This window comes from Pungitius pungitius, chromosome 2 (genome assembly GCF_949316345.1).
Source record: "Pungitius pungitius chromosome 2, fPunPun2.1, whole genome shotgun sequence".
NCBI lineage: Eukaryota > Metazoa > Chordata > Actinopteri > Perciformes > Gasterosteidae > Pungitius > Pungitius pungitius.
The window spans coordinates 28,634,645-28,658,617 of NC_084901.1; the positions used below are offsets into that span (position 1 = coordinate 28,634,645).

Genomic DNA, 23,973 nt, shown 5'->3' on the forward strand with positions numbered 1-23,973 from the left:
GTTTTGTTGTTCACTGTGTTGCTGTGTGTCTTCATCGATGAGGGTTCATTGTAATAACTTTGGTCTACCTTTTCTGATTCAGTCAAAGGTTGGCTTGGCAGCGCACAAACCAGTAGTCATACTTCCTATATACAGGCTATATATTAAATAGGCTTCTTAAGGTCTGTTTATTGTTCTGTTAGTACTTCTCCAAGATATATACACACACACACACACACACACACACACATTATAGAAGCGAGAAGAGAAGCCTGTCAAAACCGGATGCAAAGTTTATTATTGCTTACATTAACCCATCTGTGTCTGTGCACATGCGTCTTGGTGTAGATTGGTGTAAAGAAAAAAGATGGTGGAAAAGGAATGCATGTGAAATACTGAAAGCAGGCGCCATCATCAGTATGACGAGCTGATGACAGTTTGTGTATGTGTGAGTATGAGTGTTTGTACAATGTTGCCGGTTACCAGAAAATGCTGAGTGATGTAAAAGTGGAGCTGTCTCCAATATCAGACAACTGAGGATTAGAAAAAGGAATCCCATCACTTCTGATGCAAAAATCTTGGTTAACTGGCACAAACCAATGAAACATGTGCAGTTAGTTGGGAGGTACTGAAGTAAATTAAATACCTGAATATACTTTGGTTGAGGCTTGCTCCTCTTTCCTCTATTATTACTGAAGTGTAACAATGTGATTGTTTTATTTTCTACAATTGAGTATGATTTAATTATAGTACAAAGATAGTTGATATTCGATGTGGGTCTGGTAGAAGCATAAGAAGGGAAAAGAAACCCTACAACAAGCTTTTGCTTAATGTTTTATCAAGCGTTGGCTGGCATCACGCACACATGCATGGCTCCGTCTCTTTCTTTCCCAGCTGAAGTACACTTAATAAAAGCATGCAACAGTAACAAAAGAGCTCCCGTTTCAAAAGAGCTATTCATGTAGACATGTTTAGAGCTTGACTTATCCAGCAAGCAGGCCAGAGGCTTGAGTGTTTCCAAATGTTAGCGAAACCTGTTTTGCCGTTGGTTCGCACACGCTTATTTAGCCGCTCCGTGCAACCACCTTGCGTTATGAAAGGGCCCGACCTTCATTTCTACGAGACAAAAACCTGTCTTGAATCTTGTAAATCGCTGCGTCAACACAGACGAGGAACGGTGCCCTGCAGGTATTAGATAGAGTATCGGGGCTTATGGGGACAATCGGACTGTGGAAAACCCACCCATCCCGTTGGGAATCACCGTAAATCTAATCCGGCCAGTTTACATGAACGATACCCGCTGCTTGCCAACTTTTGCAAAGTGCGCATCGCTGTGTGTGCGCGTGTGTGTGTGTGTTTAGCTGCCGGGCGCAGGCTTCATGTGTACAGATGGATCATTGCAATTGGCTAATCCGTATTCATCAAGCTGTAATGTACCTTCACGAGGGAGAATAGAGAGAGAGGAAGAGAGAGCTGGAGAGCTGGCAATGGTGAAAGCGGTGAGGAGAAAAACAGCCCGGGGTGGGGGTGTGTGTGTGTGTGTGGGGGGGGGGGTTTAGAGTGGCGAAGGTGAAAAAACACAGTGAGGAAACAGTGAAAAGGGAAAGGGAAGCGATAATGTTTCCACCAGGATCGGCTGTGTGAAATGGGAGTCAGAGTCTCAGAGAGGGGGGAGAGAGAGAGAGCAGGGGGGGGGGGGGAGTTAAAGCAGAGGGAGGGAGAGGAGATGAATGGAGGAGGCAAGGGGAAGGAGCAGAGGTGTAGGCGGATGGAGAGGCAGCATTCCTGACTGAGCAGCTACGGAACAGGGACTAGAAGGAGGGGATCGGAAATCCAGATGCCTTGAGAACCAATACAAGGGTCAAACTTCCATACTCACACACACACACACACACACACACACACAGATAGAAAACGCTCCATCCACCCCGCTGCTCCCCCTTTCACAGACGTTGGGACCTCGGTGGCTTTACAACTCAGAAAACATCCACGACACAATAACATCAACTGGATACTGGAAGACTTTCCAGCCTGCACTGATAACCGAACAACTGGTTTTGGAGATCTTTTTTTTTTACTGCTATTCCTTCCCTTTTCTGGAGGAATTTCATGGTGAGTGTTTTATGTTTTTTTACAAAGAGAAATGATGAAATGCCCCCAGATATAAAAGTAAATGAAACAGAGGATGTTTCTTTGGTCTAAGTGCAACAATCTAATCAAATAATCTCTGTATTAACACCTTGAGCTCTGCACCAAAAACCCACATGCACCTGAAACCAAACGTCTGCAATTTCAGCAGTGAGCTGACAGCAGCTGTCGTGTCACTGATGAGTAATTGTCCCTCATTTAGTCTGAAAGGGTCAAGTGGATTCAGTGGAGGTTGTTCAACTGGTGTCAAAAGGTTGCAGAAGTGACAGCTTTTAGAGCGGCAGTTGTCTGCTCGACATCGGGGAATGTCCCCCGCACTCTGGAATCGGATTCTTGTTGTGAGCATGTGGTCAGTGCTGCGGGAGCCCATCTGTTGATTGACTTGAATTATGGGCCGACAACAGTCCAGATGTACTTATTTTGACCATCTACTTGTATATATGTAGAACGCTTTGAAATAGAGCTCATCTTTGAACCCTGTTGTGCCTTCTGTTTTTGCCCCGCCGCAAAGAAAGAAAAGCTGCAAAAGCCTCCCATATGATTAATGTTCAGAACCTTTTCAAATGGCAAATATTTACCCTCTTTGTGCTGTGTACAAGAAATGGAAAATCTCTGTCAACCAGCCTTTTTCGAGGAAAGGGTTTGTTTACTGTGACCGGGCCCTTTGGCAATCGTATTGATACCCATATGCGCTGCGGGCAAACAGGCGCTCAGTATAAATAGTCCTTAGGTATTTATTAGCAACAAGCTGCTTAGTTTTAGCGACTGAAAAGGGGGAAGCTTTTTAGTAATAAAAAGCAACAGACAGAAAAGAGCTTTGCTTGTCTTTGCCTAGACAAGTATTTTAGATTTGCTCAGATCAAAGCCGCCCGACCTCCTCTTTGTGTCGTGCAGCAAACCATACTAAAACTTTGAAAGATTTACAGCCCTATCTTGGAAAGGGATATTGGAAAGGAATCTGCCCTCCAAATAGTTAATTAACATTCAGTTGGAGTATTTGAAATCTCATCCAAATAATCATTCAAAGTTTTATCAGGCTCGTGAATAAAATAGTCAACTAAAGCTAATAGATTACAGGTCTCCCCATGAGTATCTTAAATATAAATGTCTAAAAGCAACACCTGACACATTGTACTTACATTGTGTTTTAAATTTGTCAAAGTGCATGGCTGCGCATGATACCATAGATGATATATTTTTATACGGACTCTTGAGTCTGGAAATAAAATGAAATAAATAATATTAAACTTGCATTAAAACATGTGGGAACCGTACTGAAGTCTTTTCTTGACATGTGCCGTCTTGAATCGAGCAGCTGTGGCTCGGCTGCCCGTCAACGTAATGCTTCTGACATTAAGATGTGTTGGCCTCACTGCGGCATTCTTAAAGGGGTACACCATGTACACACGGCTGCTTTGGCTTTTGATGCAAAGTCAAATAAGTATGGACACAAAAGAGCCGTCTGTTACATTACTGACTACATGCTAGCTTGAACCAAGTTCAATTTACCCTTGACTTCCCGAAAAAACACAATAGGCAGGAATGTCGTTCCTAACCCCACCTATTATTACGATTACAGCAACGTTTTGCTTGTGTGAGCCAACTTCTTGTTGATTCTTGATCACACAGCTCCATACTGTCAACAAAAATGAAATATGGTGCATCGGTAGGACATTCATTTAGCTGAAATTACATTTAATTGAGCTTTTATCACATGTGTTTTCTACCATGGGGGTTCAGACCCAGAACAACTAGAATAGAAAAAGTACAATATCTTAATCAGCATGACCTTGACTCCCTGCATAGTTCAATCCCCGATCTTGTTTCAAGGTTCTCCACCAAAGACCTGTAAAGAAAAGGAACAAAGGAGTGAAGGATGTGTGTTGAAAGGAAACCACTATGTGGCGATGAGCATATGATTTTGATGAGCCGGGGGTTCAGTAGTGCTGTGCTCTGGCTCCAGAAGTACTTTATCTCTGTCTGGTGAGATTCCGTTAAAGCTACAGATTGATTCCATTGTCCAGGGACACACTTTTCTCATCGCCCTACATCTCTCTCCTTCTGTTTTCCATTGCTCTTCTGCTCCCCAATATCATACTTTCCATTACCTTCCTTATTCCCACTTTTCTGTTTTTACCCTGCTCTCCTTATTTCCTTTCCTGTTCACTCACTCTCCGGTCTCAAAAGTGCTAACATCGGAGAGCAGGCAAAACCATTACAGAAGAGCAGAGAAACCATCTGGCTCATAGCGTTCATTGTCACTATCATGACCCTCGATCCTGGAGACCGACCGTGCGGACACATCTGTAAAGTTAAAGGTAGAACGTTTTTAGTCTAACCTGAGACGTGTTACGTATGGGTCACTGAACGGCTTGTGTGGAACCACTAATAAAAAACACCCAATGTCCCTTTAACATGTTCTTAGAATTATACAAATGTTCACAGACAATGTGGGACATTCATTGTGAGCTTTGGGTATATCTCTATAAGTCCAATGTCGGGTAATAGCTTTTCATGATTATGGCACCAGGTGGCAAAGTTACTAGAGACCCGAGGGCACACATTCAAGTTGCTGGAGTGTCGACCCCACCAACGAGTCTGTGCTCTGTATTTGACCCTGACTGCTGACCTCCCTGTACATGATGCAGGAGAAGAGGCTTATAAGGATTATTATCACACATGTCATCGGCTAATGTTTATATTTCAATCTTGATTGTTCTTTGATGACCCGATAGCGAGACAATATGAATTGAATTCAAAAATGTAATCTCTTTTTTTAGAGATTTTTCTGCTGCACCCCTCAGCTTTTCAGCGTGCCAGCTCTTTAGTTTTAATGGTAGAGCCGGCTGTATTTCATGCCAAAGCAAGCTCTTTAAAGCCTCTGTTCACTACCTGCTGGGGTACATGTGCAACTCCAAGGTTGGCGGAGACCAAAAACAGAGCTAGTAGAGAGTGGAAATTGATCTGGCGGCAACTTCTTTTTAAGACAAGTAAAAGCTGCAGAACCTGGCGGGGAGGCGGCCTGCAAAACATCTGTGTGGACCTTTCTGCAGTTCTCACAATGGCAACGTCATCCGCTAGTTTGACATATGGGATGTAGAAGAACACATCCAAATCTCTAACGAGATCTTGACTGTCACCTCTTAGATGAGTTTGTGGGTTCTTTAGCGTGAATGTCAATATTATAGCAGCACATCTTCCTGAGGCCCTCACACAAATACACACACACACACACACACACCCACAGCTGTTGTTAGGTGAATTAGTCTCCATGTGAGGAACCAGAAACCCCCAAACTGGCCTTTAATGACTTCCAAACAGGTATTTGTGTTGTTTGGTACCTGCAAACTTTTCTTTCTCTCCCTCCACATATTTCTCTCTCCCTCCTGCGTGTGTGTTCATGGGAATTGAGGGTATGTAATTGGTAAGTAATGCCCTTCGAGCAGCTTGTTAACATTTAAACCGACATAGTGAGCGCCAGGCCACCTGGCACTGTAGCAAACCACAATGGGCAATTTGAAGGGCTTTTTTTCCACTCTATTGTATTGTGTGTGTGGCAGTTGTTTGACCTGAAAGAGCTCAAGTGGACGCATATTTCCTCGTCTGGAACGTGATTATGTTGGATAAAAGAGGATTTACACTCCGCTGAGTCTTCCTGGGGAAAGGTGTAGACTGGCAGGATTTAATCTAGTGTCAAAATCTCTGGCATGTTGGATCTACCTTGAGGGCGAATAGTTTGGTGAAAGAATTGCTGCTGCAGTCATCAACTTACTCAGCTATGGTTTGTTTTTTTCACAGCCCTTCAATGCGGAATTTTTATTATCCCCGCTTTCTTTCTATATCTCCTAATATCTGTCGTTCTGTCTCTTACTTTCCCTCATCTTAACATTTACGGCTGTACCAGTTTGGGCATGTGTCAAGTGATTAAAGTTTCAAGAGTCATTATGTTAATTTTCTCTTTTATTAAGTTTTGCCAAAGCTGAAGAATCAATCTGAGAGGTAATGATTGCCATGTCAAGAATTCTTCTTTTAATGTTTAAAAAAATATTAAGCTGAAAATGTATGTCATGCTGTAAGCGTGTCTGTGCACTAAAAGCCATATGTACACTATTGGAGAGCTTACCCCTTTGAATTATAGCTGGAGAATTGTAATTATATAACAGTGAAACTTTTACTTTCAAGTGAAAGGGTCTGCTGTTGATGTGACTAACCAAACCCATCTTTCACCTCAGGCACTGCTCATTGTGTTCTGTGTGAAACAATACCTTGACGTTGATTAATTGAATGAAAATGATAGCATCGAAACCGCTGAATGCAAAGTACTACACGGAGCCTCCAGTTTAACAGTCACACACAAATACCATCCACAGCCACAGCCATGCAGTAGGTGGTTATAATGTCTGCCGTTTGTTGACATGCAACCATGTATCTAAATCAACCATTCCTTCCTGCAGGTGTATTGATGGCGTAAGCGGTCAAACAGCTGTCCAATCATGGCGCCGTGGTGGTGCTCCAACTCCTTCCGCAGGTTGGCTGCTACGTGCTTTCCCCTGCTCTTCTCATCACTGCTATGGCAAACGGTAAATTTGCGCTGTGGAAGCTCCCGACGTCAACCAGTGGCTCAGCAACTTAAGCCAGAGAAGCCTGTCTGAAGATAACAACTGTAACACAATTGTTGTTGCGCCGTTGATGCTGCTTCAGAGGAAAACCAATCAGTTCCCCGATAAAACTCTGGCCGAGGCAGACGTAGACAGAAAGACACACACCCAATTATAGATTCGTGACATTTCTTAAAACTATGCTTTTTTTATCATGGTGGAATGAGGCAAAGCATGGCACAACATCAATATACCTGGTCTGTTTTATGCCAGCCCTAAATCAACTGTCAGTGGCTACACAGGTCTGAACTCATCCGTTTGCTTCTCCTTCCCTTATCTCATCCTGCCTGAATTTCTGATTCCTGCTGCTCACTGCTTTCTCATTTCCTCTGTTATTACATTACATTACATGTTATTTGTTATATAGTGTTATTTACAAACACAAAAAACAAAAAAATAACTGTGTAATTTCATCAAATAAGCCGATTTACATCTTGCTATAGATAAGAGTTAAAGTACAATTTAAGTGCTACAATTTGTTAGTGTCATACATTCCCATGTTTACCTTCCCTGCTCTCTATTTTTTTCTTCCTTGAACCTTCTCCATCTGATGTACGTTGTAACTTTCCTCTCAATTTCCCATAGATCTCCCCTCTACGTGCCATCCCGCCCTGCCCACGAAGCTGCAGCTGTCCAGGTGTTAAAGAGGTCCACTGTACCTTCAGACACCTCACTACCGTACCGAAAACCTTTCCTAAAGACACGGAGAGGCTCAACCTCGGGTAGGACTCGATCGCTGTGCACAAACACACACACACACACACACACACGGCAGCGTTGAGACATTGTTGTGAATGGTAGCCCGTGGGGGAAGAAACCCAAACACTTCACAGGAAGTAGATTGGAATGTGGAGTAGGTGATTTGTCGGAGGAGTGTTTGCTTTAGCTGACAATCACCGCCTCTGAGAACTCGCGAATCAATTTGCTGAGGCAAGGGCTTTTTGTCGAGGTTCTTTTACAGAGGAGTCACACTCTTGCTTACCATAGTTGGTTAATGACACCATGCTTCAGGAAGCAAAGAAGCTAGGTACAAAGGAACAATAAGGGAGGGCAAGTGGCACAAAATATTAAGATTGATACCTCCCAGTCTGGTCAGTACTTCTGCATCAGCCATCGCTTCATTTCGCTTCTTTAGATGTAATCTTAAGTATTGGCTGATGTAAAATGAAAGTTAAACATATTATTTTAAAATAAGTGTAACCCCCATGTTTATTATTCAAGTATGTTCAAATTGTACACAAGTCTGTACTTTTTCACTATCATTTTAAGTTTCTTTTTGTTACATTTCATGTCATGTCATTTTTTTTGTTCATGATCAATATCATGTCATTTTAACAAAAGTGGACGTTTGATAATAAATATAAATAAAATATACTATTAATACAAATATTTGAATGAATTGATGTGAATGATAGTGATATAAACCAACTTGTACAAAATGTTGGCGTGTTTATCAATTTAACCTAAAACAGCTACTTGAAAAAGGTTGTTCTATTCATCTATCATTCACTTTCCAAAAAAGGACCTCATTTTTCATTACATTGTACAGCATTTGTGCGGTGTGGGAACACCTGTCGAGCGGTTGCAACAGTCCCTCTTAGAATCGGTCATCAATTGTGTCCCGTTCCCCACTTGTGCAGCTAGTAGATAGTTTGATGTTTACTCTTGCATACGATATTCTGATTGTCTGTTGATTCCTGATGGTTTTTCTTTGTGTGGGGTAGAAAGTTATACGGAATGTCATAATGTGAATAAAGGGAATATCTCAAGTTCGCTTCCGCGGAGCAGACATTTGGAGGGAGATCAAACCTTTAGGGAGCTAACAGGGTCTGACTTTCTAAACATTAGACCACCCGGCAAACCGGGGAATGCAGAGCTGGGGGATTTAGTTGCTAATGCAAAACTTTTGGTATATGTTCACACCAGGAATGTTTGCATGGTTTTATTTACAGTCCCAGGCCTGGTTTTCTTTAGTCCTTTGAATTCAAAAGGAAGTTGCTCACATAAAGGGCCATGGAGGATGGTATGGGCCCTCAAACCCTGGGGCTGAAGATTCAGCTCACTCTCTAAGTGCTGTGTCATGATGCAGTAATGATGAATTACTGTTAACAGCACAAACAAGTTTGCCACAATTTCTTTTGGAAATCCACCGTGGATCTTGATTCCAAACTTGGTTGCAATAGGATTGATTACACTATCATTTCGGTACAGTTGATCACTCACAGCCTAGATATGCTTCAAACATGCTTGACATGCTTGTGAAATTTGATGATAAAAATATAAACAGTTGTAAAACACAGAAAACTATGGAATTTGGCAGCTGCAATTTTGGACTATTCAAGGGTTAAACCTACCACTTTCCCAGCCACTAAATAAGCAGAAATATACTTAGTGTTTTTAATGTATTATCCACGTCTTTCCTCTGCTTTCTGTGTTGTTGTTTATTTTTCATGTTAATTAAATTGCCACTTTTTCTGGTAACAAAATGTGTTGAAAACATAAACTACAGTGTTCAAAAAGTAAACATTCGGTGTACTCCTGTACACCAAAGAAATGCTACACCTTTCATTTGTTATAATTGCAAAGCCCTTCGTCAGCGTTTAAAGTTCAGTTACCAATAAAAAAACGTTGTGCATGCTGAGAAAAAAGCCCACTAGATGTTATATTATTAGCTGGCGTTTTATTGATGGCAGTGTAAAAATGCAAAATCCATCACATGTGTTCAATTGGATAGTAATAACAGCAAAGAGGGAATGCTGTGTGTTTTACAGTCTAAGAACTCACTACAGGGTAGTAGACTGTGCTGATTCCTTTTGTTGGAAGACCTGGCGACAAACTCACAAAGAGTGAAATCTCTCAAATGCGGTGGGATCCTGCCAATAGATAATGTGCTTTGTAACGTTCTTTTATTTAATGATGCTCTTGGCTGACTTCTACTCTTCTATACTGAAGTTGGCAATCAGTTAACTATTTGCAATGTGCTGTGGCCTGAAGACTCCAAGAAAGGCTCTTTTGTATTTTAACTGCTGATATAATTATATACCAGGGTCCCAAATCGACCCCGAGTTTTTAAACATATGCTGGGCCCATGTCTACTGTGCATCAGTGCAACAGGGGCGGATGGTTCGATCAACCCGGGGGGGTTGGGAGGGGGGTGATTTCGCCCGACAAAACCAAGGCTTTTAGGGGATGAGAAGAAGTCAAGATCCTAACATAACTGACTTGCAACAGGACCAAGACTTTTAAGAGTTGAGAGCAAGGTGAGACCAGTGCTAAAGACAAGTGCTAGTCCCAGTACTGCTGATACCCATGCATTTGTGGTTTACCGGTCTTGAAATAAAATAGAGAGGTCTCTTTATCTCGCACCAAAATAACACCAAGTTAAAATGTGGCAAAGCCAAACTTGAGACCAAACTTGAGACCAAAGTGTTTTTCAACACTTTGGGGCTTGATGTGTGTGTGTTTGTGTGTGCTTTTCCTCTGACAAATGATCAAATACATTGGGTTCAAAGGTTACGTGAGGTTTCTCTGTGATCTGTCTTTCCATCCATTCTTTACTGCTATCTTGCCCCTTTTGTTTTGAAGGTCACATTGCCCGGACACATGCACTGATTTTTAACTGACATTAGGTTTCTCTTTCATCCCAGTAACTGGTCCTGCTTTTTTTCTCCCTCTAACAGTTATAACAGCCTGACAGAGGTGGAGGGGTCAGAATTCAAGTCTCTACGGCAACTGGAAATGCTCATGTTGCATGGCAACGACATTAGCACAGTCCATCCTGGGGCGTTTTACAGCCTGAGATCACTACAGGTAGAGTTTTTGTGTGTGTGTCTTGGTCTTTCAAGTATAATACCAATGATGACCATTTTTGAACTGTCTTCAAAATCAGACAGACTAGTTACTATATGCAAAGGTGGTGAAAAGAAATTCCTTAATTTATACAGTGTATGTAATTTCTGAATTCAATAATCCTAGTGGACATGGAAAAAAGTGAACCTCCACATATGGCTGAACTTCTCAATCATGACTCATCATTAAGAGCTAAGAGACCATTAATTGGATTAAGTTTTAAAAGAACCTGTGGTTTCTTCTCTATTTGGTTCAGGTACGATGGTCCAACAGATCTAAGTCAACCCCCCCCATCTGTGGAATCAGATCAAAATCTCCCCTTTAAAGTCAACAATTAGTAAACTCGTCGGTTGTTTGACTAAGAATGCAGTGTTGTTGTGTCCAGGTGGCTCCAATCAGAACATAACTTTTCATTCTTAACGGGCGGAAAATGTATAAGTAATGGATATGAAGCAATCCACATTTGGGTTTGGTTGAGTCAGGAACATATTTGAGGTTAAAAATGTTCCCCAAAAAATGGAATGATGACACAATGATAATAAGTAGATATGTCACAAGAGATACTTTTTTGTAATGCAGAATGATGAATAAAAATGTCACCCGATGCCCATTTTCAAAACAGCATCACTTTTTCAGTACCACAATATGAATCCGAAGCGAGAATGAATCGGTTCGGCAGTTGTTCATGCGGCCTAACCCACGGGGAAATATGCAGCTCTACACATGTACTAGCCACTTTTAGCTCATTTCTTTATTAGGGCAGCCAACATAACTAGCTAAGACAAGCCAGTATCGACAGCCTTCTCAAATGTGAAAAAGGCTCATAATAAGCATATCACAGTTTTCATTTTCAATCGACAACAGTATAACACTCACTATTTTTTTCACAGATCTTGAAGTTGAGTTACAACAAGCTGAAATCTGTAAACCCGGGTCTCTTTGAAGGCCTTGTCGGTTTGATCCGTCTTCATCTGGACCACAACCTCATTGACTTTATAGAGCCATACTCCTTCTCTGGCCTAAGCTCCTTAAAACTCCTGCAGCTGGAGGGTAACCTTCTCAAAGAGATCCACCCTCATACCTTCATAACAGTGTCACTGCTAGGAAGCTTTTGGACATCGGGACTCAAGTAAGAAATAGAAAGGCGGAAGATATTTCTCTTAATTTAGCATCTTTTCAAAGGTTTTAGAGTCATATAAATTGCACTTGTGAAATTGTACTCATTTTGGAGTGTCTAACATTTAAATGAGGCCTATTCCCCAAATTGCTTCCAGGTATAAAATGACAAACCTGCACATTGTACCTTATGGGTACTACAGTACATGTGTTTCTTTCACTTCACTTCACATTGCATGCAATAATAATCATCCTCTTGTCAACCTGCAGACCAGTAAGTGAATAAAAAGGTATGTTTTTGTTTTAGACATTTACACCTGTCAGACAACCTGTTAGAGCAGCTTCCTGCCGCAGTGCTGAAGACAGCTCCCCGGCTTGAGATCCTCTCTCTACACGGTAATCCCTGGACCTGTGACTGTCAGCTCCACTGGTTGATAGAATGGAGCTCCACACATGAAGGTAGGAAAGCATTAATGAATACTCAAATCTTGTTTTCTCACATTAGAAAATAACTCCTTTTATCTACGCTTCATTGCCAAAAAGCTCCATCTTAAAGCGGATTGGCAAACAAAGGAATTACTTTAGGTAAAGGTTCATAGAGGAACTAAAGACAATAAAGGAATTAAACAAGTTTAAAATTTATTATTCTGACCACCTGGGGATGACTTCCGGCAGAATATTTTTTTTTCTTTAAGCTAAGCTACACCAACTCCTGAGAAAGATATCTTAAGTTGTGTGAGTGTGTCTCTATCTTGGCAATGGTGGGGCATGGAGTAGTGTGATGCGCTGAGAGCCGCAAGGTTGGTGGTTTGAATCTCAATGTGCCATGTTGAATTGTCCCTGAGCAAGACACCCAACCCCCGGTTGCTCCCCAGGCAAAGATGTCACGTAAGTTGCTTTGGATAAAAGCATCAGCTAAATGACATGTAATGTACCTGACAAATGTAGGTCCAATATTCACTCTCTTTTAACTCTTTAACACACAACGTAAATTTTAGCTCTAAAACGCTCCGCTATGTTCAACAGCCACGCACAGGTTGTGTCAGTATGATGTTCTGCTGAACTATCTCTTTGTTTTTTTTGTGAATAACCAGCCCCACATGGTAGCTGTTGATAGGAACAGATGAGTTGATAATAGCTGATAGTTACATTTTTCTACTTTTTATCTCTTCTCCCATGGTAATTGATTGCTTATTTTTTGCCTTGCCCGATCTTTAAGGACTTTTGTCTCTTTCCTATCCAATTTTCCCCTGCCTGTTCTTCCCTTTGAATTCCTTAGATTAATTCGGTTGTGCCTAATGAGGCAGGTCTTGCAATTTCTTATTTATCAATCCCTCTTTCTTCCAGGTGTTATAAAATGCAAGAAGGAACGTGGCTCAAGCGAAACTTGCCCCCAGTGCTCCTCTCCTCAACCCCTGAATAAGACCCTTTTGCTAGGACTGACTCCAGCCAAGCTTACCTGTGAGCGGCCAGTTCTTCGGTCGGCCCTCAAACAGTGGGACAATCCTGTGTGGGCGGCATCTGATTTGGAGCCTGACCTTCCATACACCCGTGACTTTGAGAAGCCTTTGGGCCATTTGACATTTGTTCTCTCTGACACCCATGGAAACAGTGCTCATGTGGCGTGTGATGTGCGACACCCTGGAGACAGTTCACCCATGACTTGGACAGTAAATCCGCAGTCGCTTGGCGAGTTGTCCGTCAATGTATCTCTAGTGACTGTCCTCGAGTGTGAAATTGATCGGGAGACGTTGCAAAATCTATGGCAATTGGTCGCATATTACTATGAAAGCCCTGCTATCTTGGAGAGAGGTGGGCTGAGAGGAAATGAAAGCGGATTAACCTATCAATATGTCCAAGCAGTAAATGAAAATTCCCCATATTTCACTGATTTAAAAGGGTACTTGTTAGCAGAACCCTCATGGCTGCTTCAACCCAGAATCACTTTGAGGCTCAACAGACAACAAACAACCACCAAGAAACTGGTGATGGATTTCACTACTGTAATTACTAAGGACATCAACAGCAACAGAGGATCCGAAGATGACCTTGAGATGTCCTGGGCTCTAATTCGCAGAGGGACAGCAGGACGGGTTCAGACTGCTCTCGAAGGATCAAAGGTCCATTTAGAGTGCATTGTGGTCACTTCAGATCCAGAGGTGAGAGTGGAGTGGATGCTTACAGATTTGTCCATTGTAAAAGACGCAACTGATAAAATTCAAATTTCTGAAAGAGGAGAACTTGTGATTTTAAATGCTACACTGTCAGACTCGGGCCTTTACCATTGTATGGTCCGTACCAAGGTTGGTGTGGACTTGATACCTCTGCGGCTCACCATCAAAGAACTGTCACTCACCTCAACAGCTTTAAATGGTCAGAAAATTATAGTTGAAAAGGGACAATCTTTTTTTATCCCATGTGAGGTGACCTCTGTTCAGCCAAGTCAAACTATGTGGTACCTACCCAAAAACAAAATTCTTCTTCCAACGCAACAGACAAGACGGACAGAAGTGATGGAAAATGGGACTTTGGTGGTAAGGAGATTGACACAGGAAGATGCAGGGGAATACACCTGCCTGGCCTCAAATCTGTATGGAGTTGACATGATATCACACCTGGTTGAAGTTACAGAAAGAGAAAACTCCCCTGATAGAGCAAAAGTACAGACTTCAAAAAAGCAACAGATTCTGCCATTTAGTTCAGAGGAAGGAGAGGGTTCAGGGGGAGATTATCAGGAAATTATACGTCCTTTTGGTACACAGATCCCCAAAACAGTAACTCCACAAAGGAATCATAATAGGGTTTCTAAGAGGTTAAGAATTAAAGATTCAAAAAGAAAACCCAATATATCGGTGAAAGAATTAGATCAAAATCGTTGGGCAGACATTTTGGCTAAAGCAAATGCGAGACCAAGTGTTGCTTCGCCCACAGAGCAGTCCCTTCCAGAGCCCAGCACTGTAACTATCCAAACAAGTACTTCCAAACCAACAACAACAACAACAACAACAGCTACAGCAGTTTCCATGAATGCTAAAACCTTACCCCCTACCACAACCCCTACTAATACCAGGAAAGAGCCAACTAGTTTCCCTACCAACACAACATCTAAGACTGAAGCTTATTCTACAGAGAATAAAATGGATTACTCGGAGCGATCTGAAAGTCAGCCAGAGGTTCTACAACGTCCGCCTCCCAGAAGTACAGAACCAAGCCCCCACCGTGTTGGTGGGATGGCAGACACTGGAAAAGCAGTCACAGACCCTCTTGCTGTTGGAAATAATCTACCAGTTGATCAGTCAGAAAGTAAGCACTCGATAGAGGGTAAAAGGACAGACATCCTTGTTCCAGGTCGGACAAACAGAAGAAGACCCGCTTACAATCGTAGAAAACCCAAAATGAAAACAGCCCGTCCACACGGACACCCCTTATATCATCCGTCAAACAACCAGCAAACAACCGTCCAGCCAACTACTACCACTACCACTATAACGACAACAATAACAACAACAGCAATACCTATTCCAACCACAATGGAGAACCACAACATCTTATCTGCTGAGTATGTGACAGATGAAGACACAGGTGAGTACTATGAAGAAAACAATAAAAAGGATAGTGGTGGTTTTGATGCCAAAGAAGATTTGAAGAGTGAAACCCCTCATGCCACTCATGATATTGGCAGTAGGCTTGCCACATCACCAGCTAGAAAAAAAGATCAAGGTAGCTCTCCACCAAAAATAATTGTCGCTTCGAAGCTTGATAGTCCTCCACATCCAACCGAAAGACCTGTTGAAGAGAAGGAGACAGACACAATGAAGCTTACGGAATCTGAGAGACAGAGTGTAAAGACTATAATTGAAACTGAGGAAAAGGGCAGGGACAATGAATATCTTGGAGAGAGTGGAAGAGAGGTAATAATAGCAATGGAAAGGGAAGAAAAACTCAAAATCAACACCAAAGGCAGTTTGAAAAGCATAGAAAAACATGAAAAGGAGCAGGTTACAGAGCATTACAGTACAGGGGATATCATCCGGTTAACCACAACAACTAAACCAAATCCCAACACACAACCTTCACCAGAACATAATACACCCATTCAAGCAAGAACTACATCCACCTCAAATTCAGCGAGAAGTAGAAAAAAAGAACTCACACAGAAAGAGGATGAAGACAAGTCAAAAGTAAAGACAGAGATCCACAGTTTCCAAGTAGTGGAGCCAGTTCACCCCTGGCTCCATCAGCTCAAAGAGGGAGTAGGGCAAACCGCTGCTTCCAGGACAAACCAAGACAGAAAGACAGCAAAGCAAGGCAAAGTGAATCCGGGTGGACATTCCCAGCCTCCCAAAGTCCCCCCCACCTCTCGCTGGCCTTTACACCATCCTTACTACCCACTCTACCCTGGCCAAAGTTCAATTCCTCATACAAGGCAAGGTAAGAACGTTTTGGTGTAATGGTTTATTTTTATAATTACACTTTTAAAATAAAGGTGATAATGGTAGTAAATAGAACAAATATGTAGAATAAATATGCTGTGAAAAAGTAATATTATAACATAATCTTTGTTGGGCATTATATTGACAAACCAACTTAACACTGGTTGGAGTGCACATATGTTTATTTGACAGAATTATTGTTCTTTAGGTCCTGGCTCCCATTCTGCGCATACGCCCCAACCCTGGGTTCTCCCCCACCCCTGGGCTCAAAACCAGGTTGTCACCAACCGGCCAGAGGTCGTCGCAGAAACTGTAAAGCCTGCACCTACACTCTCTGGAAAAACAGGGAATTCCAGATTTACACTCTCCAATCCCCATCTGTCGCATCACCAGCACCAACATGAAAATCACCATGTGGATGGCAGGACACAAACCAGAGACCAACTTTTTCTATCAAGGCTGAGAAATAGATACAGACAGGTAGGATGAATGGTTGTTTTCGTTTTTATGCAGTCAGTCTTGTGCATTTTCATATTCAAAAAGTGTTTTAAAAGCACAAAGTGGAGTGAAAGTGTTATTCCTTAATTCCTATGTCTTCTGCCTTGATTGCCAGGTGATGGGATGGTTCATGTTTACACTGCAATATGCATACTTCCTTATGTGTTGAACTTTTTCACTCCTGAATCAGTTTGAAATTCTGGATATACACCGAAAACCAATGCAAAGCCTTCTGTTTAATATTTCTTCAGGTTTTTTAAGTAATATTTTCGTAATATGTATGTAATATTTATGGTAACTGGACGGACAGAGCAGCAGTAAGGGGCGAGAATGGGCAAAGGGTCAATTACTATTTTCAATTGAGAATAATTGATCATTTGGATTTTTCCAGGCTCAGCTCGAACGCATCGCTCAGCTAGGGAGGATGGGGACACCTAAACCTCGCATTGGCTACCATAACCCTCTCCTCGCCATCACACCTAAACCCAACCCTCCATCTCCACATAGACCCAATACCCAGAAACAATCAGCACCCACTGCTTCTTACGCCCACAAGCCTTTGAACCCTACTAAACCTTCATCATCAGCGTTAATTTTAACACTTCGTCCTACCCAGCCCACCTCTGGGGTAATTCATGGAGGTCGGTGGCCTGTTGGAGGTAAGGGGCCTTTTGAAAAAATTTAAAAAATGTATTTAGAATAGAATTGCGCAATATATTTTTATACAGTGATAATTATATACTTCTTTGTAGCTGGACAAATTAGCTCTCGGTGGCCAACAGCTGTACCTCCTTTCCCATGGGTGGTGGGAGCTGGAAGTGGTGGGATGAAGCCCCGCATTACCACCGTGACCACCGCTAGCGTGTCCGTACTGGCGGAGAGTGATGTGTTCCTGCACTGCAAAGCAACAGGGAATTCAGAACCCAGCATTGCATGGACCAAAGTCTCCACAGGTCAGTGCAAGAGAGAAAACAGAGAGAAAGAAAAAAAACAAGCTCAAATTCAATTATTGCTGTTTTGTTAAAATAGATACTATCACTTTGTAAATTCAGAGAGAGAGACATTTTCAAATAGTCATGACAATCATCATTCAGAGTTTAAACCTCTTTCTCATCATTGTTTCTTTGTTTCTGTCCCCCTCTCAGGTGCCACCATCCCTGCCAACAGCAAGCATGGTCCCCGTTTTGAAGTCTTCAAAAATGGAACTTTTGTTATTAAAAACGTACAGCTTCAGGATAGAGGCCAGTACCTTTGCACGGCCCAGAACAGCTATGGATCAGATCGCATGGTCATCACCTTAGCTGTCCAGACTGAGGCACCAAAGATCCATCCGCCTAAGTCCACAGAGATAGCCGTCTACTTTGGGAAAAGTATGACTCTAGACTGCCTTGCTTCGGGTAAACCACCTGCCCAAATTTCCTGGATTCTTCCAGACAGGACGTTTGTGCGGGACGTCGGGACTGTTCTAACTTCCCTTTCTCCAATGTCTTTGCTTCAAAATGGAACATTGCAAATTCACTCTCTCAATTTCTCCAGCAAAGGGGACTATAAATGTATTGCAAGCAATGCAGCAGGTGCTGATACCGTCACTTATCATCTCCACGTGGCCGCTCTGCCGCCAAGCATCAGTGAACCGGCAATGGATACTATGACCATTCAGCCAGGTATAGTACATGACTGAGTATGAGCAACAATCCTAAACTTCCCAATACAGAACCTTTTTCTCATATGGTAATGAAAGGCAATAAATACATTTTCAATCTAAACTGAAAACAATCCCATTCAACCAGGCAGGAGTGTGTATGTTCACTGCTCCGTGAAGGGGGAACCGGTTCCTGCTCTGAAATGGACGCTCCCGGGGGGCGGCCATGTAAAACCGTCACAGTTTCTTGGTCGCAGGCTGTTTGTCTTCCCCAATGGGACGCTGTATGTAAAGAATATTTTACCAGCTGATACAGGGAGGTGAGATGTGTATTGATATTTCTACTTGATGATGATTTACTCTGGTCAAAGCTTTCCGGTAATCTCTTTTTATTTGCCTTTGAAGGGCATGCATTCAAAGTTCCAATCATTGCATTTGAAGTGAAAGTTGTGTAGCACAGTATTGCTGCCCCACGTAATAGAAATGTATAATTCAACTCAAAGTTTTCAGGTCATTTAGAAAAGACTTCCTCTGAGCTCACCTGGCTGCTGTCAATCTTCCCACAGGTATGAGTGTTTGGCCACTAATGCTGTAGGCATGGCTAAAAAAACTGTCCAGCTGGAGGTGAGCGCAGATATCTCCTCTTTCTCGCGCCAGCCCCCACCTCCTCTTTCTATCCCTTCAACTCAACGCCATCGGGTGCCATCCCAACAGCACTCTGTCTCTGCTATGTACGGTTCTGCTGTGTATCTCCACTGTCCAGAGTCTACTGGATCCACAAGAGGGACAATCTGGCAGCTCCCCTCCAAGACAATCATGGATCACAGATACAGGTTACATACTACTACGTACATTTATAAATCATCAAAATACTGACTGTTATAAAAACAATTGTTCTCATTGAAATTTGTTCTTCTGTCTGCCTGCAGTCTGGAGAGACCAATTAAAGTGTTCCGTAATGGGACTCTGAGGATACTTCAGCTAACAGAGCTGGATGGTGGAAATTATCTGTGTGTCTTTCAGAGACCCAATGGGGAGGACATGGAGCTCTTCCAAGTATGAACAGAGCAGACTTTAGCCAGCCTTCTATTAGTCATTGTTTAATTTATTTTTTCATTAAGTATCCCTTCTTTGTTAATGTGTGTTAAAGTCAACCAAAAGATGTCTAACATGGCAGGAATCGTGTCTTTCCTCTTTAATTTGCATGTAAAAGCTGTAATGAATGATTCAATGCTCTGTCTCGGTTTGTTTCAAGCTTTCACTGATATTCACTTCATCAGGTGGATGTGTTAATGACCCCTCCTAAAATTGAACAAGTGAGGACTGCACAAACCAAGGTCACCTTTGGAGAAAATTTCCAGGTATTTCTAGGAGCTAGCGAAATTTTACTTAACATAGGATGTTAATGTTGATTTTAGATGTTCAAATACATTTGAGATATGCGTCTCATATTCCAAAGTTAAATACCTGATCCTTGAAAATCTGAGGCGGGAAAGCACAGAGACCTTGGGCAAGAGGCAAAGTCATTCATGTGTATTAATGGGACACAAATGCATACAGACGGAGAGAATGAAGAGAATATATGATTTTAAGAAGTACCCCAACATTCCAGGACTAGGGAGTTCAGGGAGTTTTTACTACTGAGGTCTAAAGAAATACACGGCTCAACAGAGCTGTGACTGTGTCAGTCTGGCTACAGTGCTGAAGAGAGACCTGGGATTGGTTTTATTTCCTTCTATTAACGATGAGTAATAAGCTGGTCATGTGTTACGGAGAGCCTTCTTATGCTTTAAGGCTGTCTTGCCAAACTAGCCTAGATTCTACTAATTTGGTGGAACGCCATAACCGTTCAAGCTTCCACACAGTTTGCACACACGGGTTAAAGGTTACAGGCCAATGGTCCGGCAAGAGAGGGTTCTGAGGAATTACACTTTCATTTTTTCTTTCTTTCTTTCTTTCTTTCTTTCTTTCTTTCTTTCTTTCTTTCTTTCTTTCTTTCTTTCTTTCTTTCTTTCAATTTCATTCATACACTCGTTTTTCTTTGTTTCCCTTTTCAGGTGGACTGTGTTGCAACAGGCCTTCCTGACCCCGAAGTTACTTGGAGTCTCCCAGATGGAACTTTAATCAACAACGCCCTCCAATCAGATGACAGTGGCCTTCGCAACCGTGGTTATGTTATTTTTGGCAATGGGACTTTACTTCTACAGCAAATGGGCAAAAGAGACGAGGGGGACTACACTTGTTTTGCCAAAAACAAACTTGGCAAGGATGAAAAAAAAGTGAGCGTCAAAGTGGGGCCAAACACTCCAAAAATTAACCCCAAATCACCAGCACTGGTTACAGTTAAGTTAGGAGAATCAGCTCAGTTGAGTTGTCAAGCAACAGGTGAACCTGCACCCAAGATCGTGTGGATCTCACCCAGGAATGATGTGATATCATTCTCATCAGAAAAGTTTCAGATCATGGATGACGGGATGTTAGTGGTGAAAAAGGTTGTACTGGCCGACGAAGGGAAATATGCATGTGTGGCACGGAATTCTGCTGGTGATGATGTCAAAAACATGAAACTAGAAGCTGAACTCCAGGAACCTTTTATTAATGGCTTGAAAGGGAGGAGTACCACAAAGGCTTTAGCTGTTTCTTATCAGACAGCGCTTCTGGATTGCACGGTGGGGGGGAAACCCGAACCAAGAGTCTCATGGGTTACTCCTTATGGACATTCGCTCCCATCACTCTACTTGGGTGGTCGCTTCGAAGTCCACCGGAATGGGAGCTTGGAGCTGAGAGGAGTGAGGAAAACCGATGAAGGGAGTTACATTTGTCTGGCCAAAAACAATCTGGGTGAAGCCTCACTCTTGGTTGAATTAGATGTTGCATCTATAGCTGAGAAACCAAGTTTTGCTGTTCCCAATATTGAAATCTTACCAATAAAGCAAGAGGTTGGGGAATTGTTTCTGGAGTGCTCAGCTCGTGGCAAGCCAAACCCAGAGCTTGCATGGGTTCTACCCAATGGGGCAATGTTAACGCCTGGTATTAGACTCCAACGCTTCACACATCATCTGGGTAATGGAACTTTAAGGATTTCTCAACCAGTTGCAAGTGATAAGGGAGTGTACCGGTGCCTGGCAAAAAATGTGGCAGGACAAGCAGAGAAACGTTATGCGCTGGAGTCGGGCAGAAAGCCAGTGATCAGAGGATCTACAGGTATGTTTTTTCATCTCAAATTAATAAAACAAAAATGTCCTTAGTCATTTAAGTGGAATGGTTGGTAAACAAATTTGTCTTTTCCCCTTGGTTTGGTTTATTCAACACGGAAAAAAATCCAAAGTGTATCAGTAAAAGTGACAGCATTTAATCACCTAATTGATTATTATTATTATATGTATACAGCGGGTGAAATAAGTATTGAACACATCACAATTTTTCTCAGTAAATATGTTTCCAAAGGAGCTATTGACATGAAATTTGAAATTTCATCAGATGTTGGTAACAACCCAAGTAACAAATACATACAAAGAACCCAAAACAAAGAAGTTCAGAAATATAGTTATGTGTAATAATGTCAAATGACACAGGGAAAAAGTATTGAACACATGAAGAAAAGGAGGTGCAAAAAGGTATGAAAAGCCAAGACAACAGCTCAAAGCTATCAGTAATTAAAAAGCAATCCAGACCCTTGTCAGTGCAAATTAATATCAGCTGGTTCAGTCCCAACTGAAGGCCTACAAATTGTCTCACTGCCAAGGTGTCGACACATCCCATGTAAAAGCAAAGAGCTGTCGCAAGACCTTCGCAACCTAAACCTATAGTCGCGAAAATACGGTAATTCATATTTTTTTTACTTTGTCTGGGTGACGTGCCATGTGGCAGAAAAGTGCTGTTCCATTAATATATTTACACAATTTAAAGCCCTCACAGACTCTCACACTCAACCACTTTCCGGGTGACGTCAGTCCAGTCCCTGAGCATTCAGGGCTTCAGGTTTAAGGGGGAGTTAGGATTTGGCCTTTGTGCGGTTGTTTTGGTCAGCATGCAAGTATGATTTGTTTGTTTTGGATCTGCCAAGGGGGAAAAGAAATCAAAAGTAAAAATGTGATGGGAAACTTTAGCATTGTTCTCACTTATGTGAGATTACTGCAGGAAACTGACTTACTATTGTAACTTTGCCTTTCCAGGTGTTATGAAGATCACGTACGGCCTTAATCTCAACTTGCCCTGCACGGTGGATAGCTGGCCGCAGGCATCAATCACATGGACACTACCAAATGGTCTTGTTTTGGACAAACCTCAATCCATTGGCCGAATATTCCTTTTTCCAAATGGGACCCTTCAACTCAAGCAGGTTGCCACCTTTGACAAGGGAACGTACATCTGTAAAGCCTCCAACTCTTTTGGCTCAACAACCCTATCATACCCAGTTGCAGTGATGGTTTTTCCACCACATATAACTAATACGCTGACCTCAATTACAAGGGTCAACCGAGGATCACCAGTGAAGTTAAATTGTGTTGCAACTGGTATTCCCAAGCCGGATATTTCATGGACGTTGCCTGGACGCACAACGCTGGTTCCACATAACCGGTTCACGGTGCAGGGAGGGATTCACATGACAGAGGAGGGCAGTCTGGTCATACAGAACACAATGCTAATGAACTCTGGAATTTACAAATGCAATGCTAAAAACGCACTTGGCACAGACTTTAAATCTACTTACCTACAAGTAGTCTGAGTGATAGTTACAGTTGCTGTAGATTTAGGTACGAATGAGGACCTTTCCATCAGATTTTTTATATTTTGCATAATAGATACTCCGGAGAGTGACCTACTGGCTGAGTGGAAGCTCGGCTAGCGACACCTTGCCAAGCAGTTTCCACTAAATTAACATTGCAAATGTTTAATGTTTTAATATTCACCTTTATAATTTCTATGGTGGTGGCAATCTGTGGTCCAAATCTTGCTGAAGTCTTTTAATTATGCATTTTGGACTTTGAAGTGTACTTGCACTTTTTCCAAAAGCCGTATTAACTCACTGCTGAAAGGTTTGACTTCTGGCCTTACTGACCCTTTTCTCAATGCCAAAACAACATTATAATTTCTGACATTTTACCTCACAGAACAATTTTACTATGACAATGCTCGTTGTGCAAATGAACAATTTACGATCATTGATATATCTAAATATAATTTGTACCCCTTATACCATTATGAATTTGAATCTGCTGGCAGCTGTACATGATTTTCCCAGATGAAATTGCTCACATCAATTTATCAACAAGCAGTGATGAGTAATGTATTCTTGAACATGGGTATATCACCAGCCATTCTACTTATGTAGTTAATTGGCCAATTTAATGAACTCTTTTCTATGAGGACACATTCATCCCTGACCCTGTTGCTGCTCTATAATGTGTGTCAGCATACCGCTTACTGTATGTACCAATGTCATATATTCATGTTCATAACGGCGGAAGAGTAATAGCTCATAATATTTTAATTGTGAGTTTATTTGAGCAATACAAAATCACAACAAAGGGGAACTTCACAAAGAGTTTATAAAAAATAAAACACACATTGTTGTCAGTCATTCGCGCTATTTTTACTATTTTCAGTCATGTTTTAAGTAAATTCAAATTAAATTAATGACTATTCG

The 23,973-nt window shown here is 41.9% G+C and overlaps 1 protein-coding gene across 1 annotated transcript; it reads left to right on the top strand.

Moving 5' to 3' along the window:
• Window positions 1–1,750: 1,750 nt before the first annotated feature.
• si:ch211-159i8.4 (matrix-remodeling-associated protein 5) lies at window positions 1,751–23,861 on the top strand. The gene is made up of 17 exons (XM_062560737.1): window positions 1,751–2,091; window positions 6,582–6,707; window positions 7,371–7,507; window positions 10,466–10,595; window positions 11,525–11,763; window positions 12,058–12,209; window positions 13,098–16,181; window positions 16,392–16,663; window positions 17,073–17,340; window positions 17,434–17,634; window positions 17,827–18,345; window positions 18,472–18,643; window positions 18,890–19,156; window positions 19,253–19,379; window positions 19,604–19,684; window positions 20,381–21,527; window positions 22,499–23,861. The coding sequence occupies exons 2-17, from the start codon at window positions 6,621–6,623 to the stop codon at window positions 23,050–23,052; spliced, it is 7,437 nt and encodes a 2,478-aa protein (XP_062416721.1). The 5' UTR covers window positions 1,751–2,091; window positions 6,582–6,620; the 3' UTR covers window positions 23,053–23,861.
• The last annotated feature ends 112 nt before the right edge of the window (window positions 23,862–23,973 follow it).

Excerpts from the sequence above, each read along its gene's own strand:
- si:ch211-159i8.4 (XM_062560737.1), top strand. The coding sequence starts at position 6,621 with ATGGCGCCGTGGTGGTGCTCCAACTCCTTCCGCAGGTTGGCTGCTACG. Across the intron at positions 6,708-7,370 it reads CATCACTGCTATGGCAAACG|ATCTCCCCTCTACGTGCCAT; the intron begins GTAAATTTGCGC and ends AATTTCCCATAG. Across the intron at positions 11,764-12,057 it reads TTTTGGACATCGGGACTCAA|ACATTTACACCTGTCAGACA; the intron begins GTAAGAAATAGA and ends TTTTTGTTTTAG.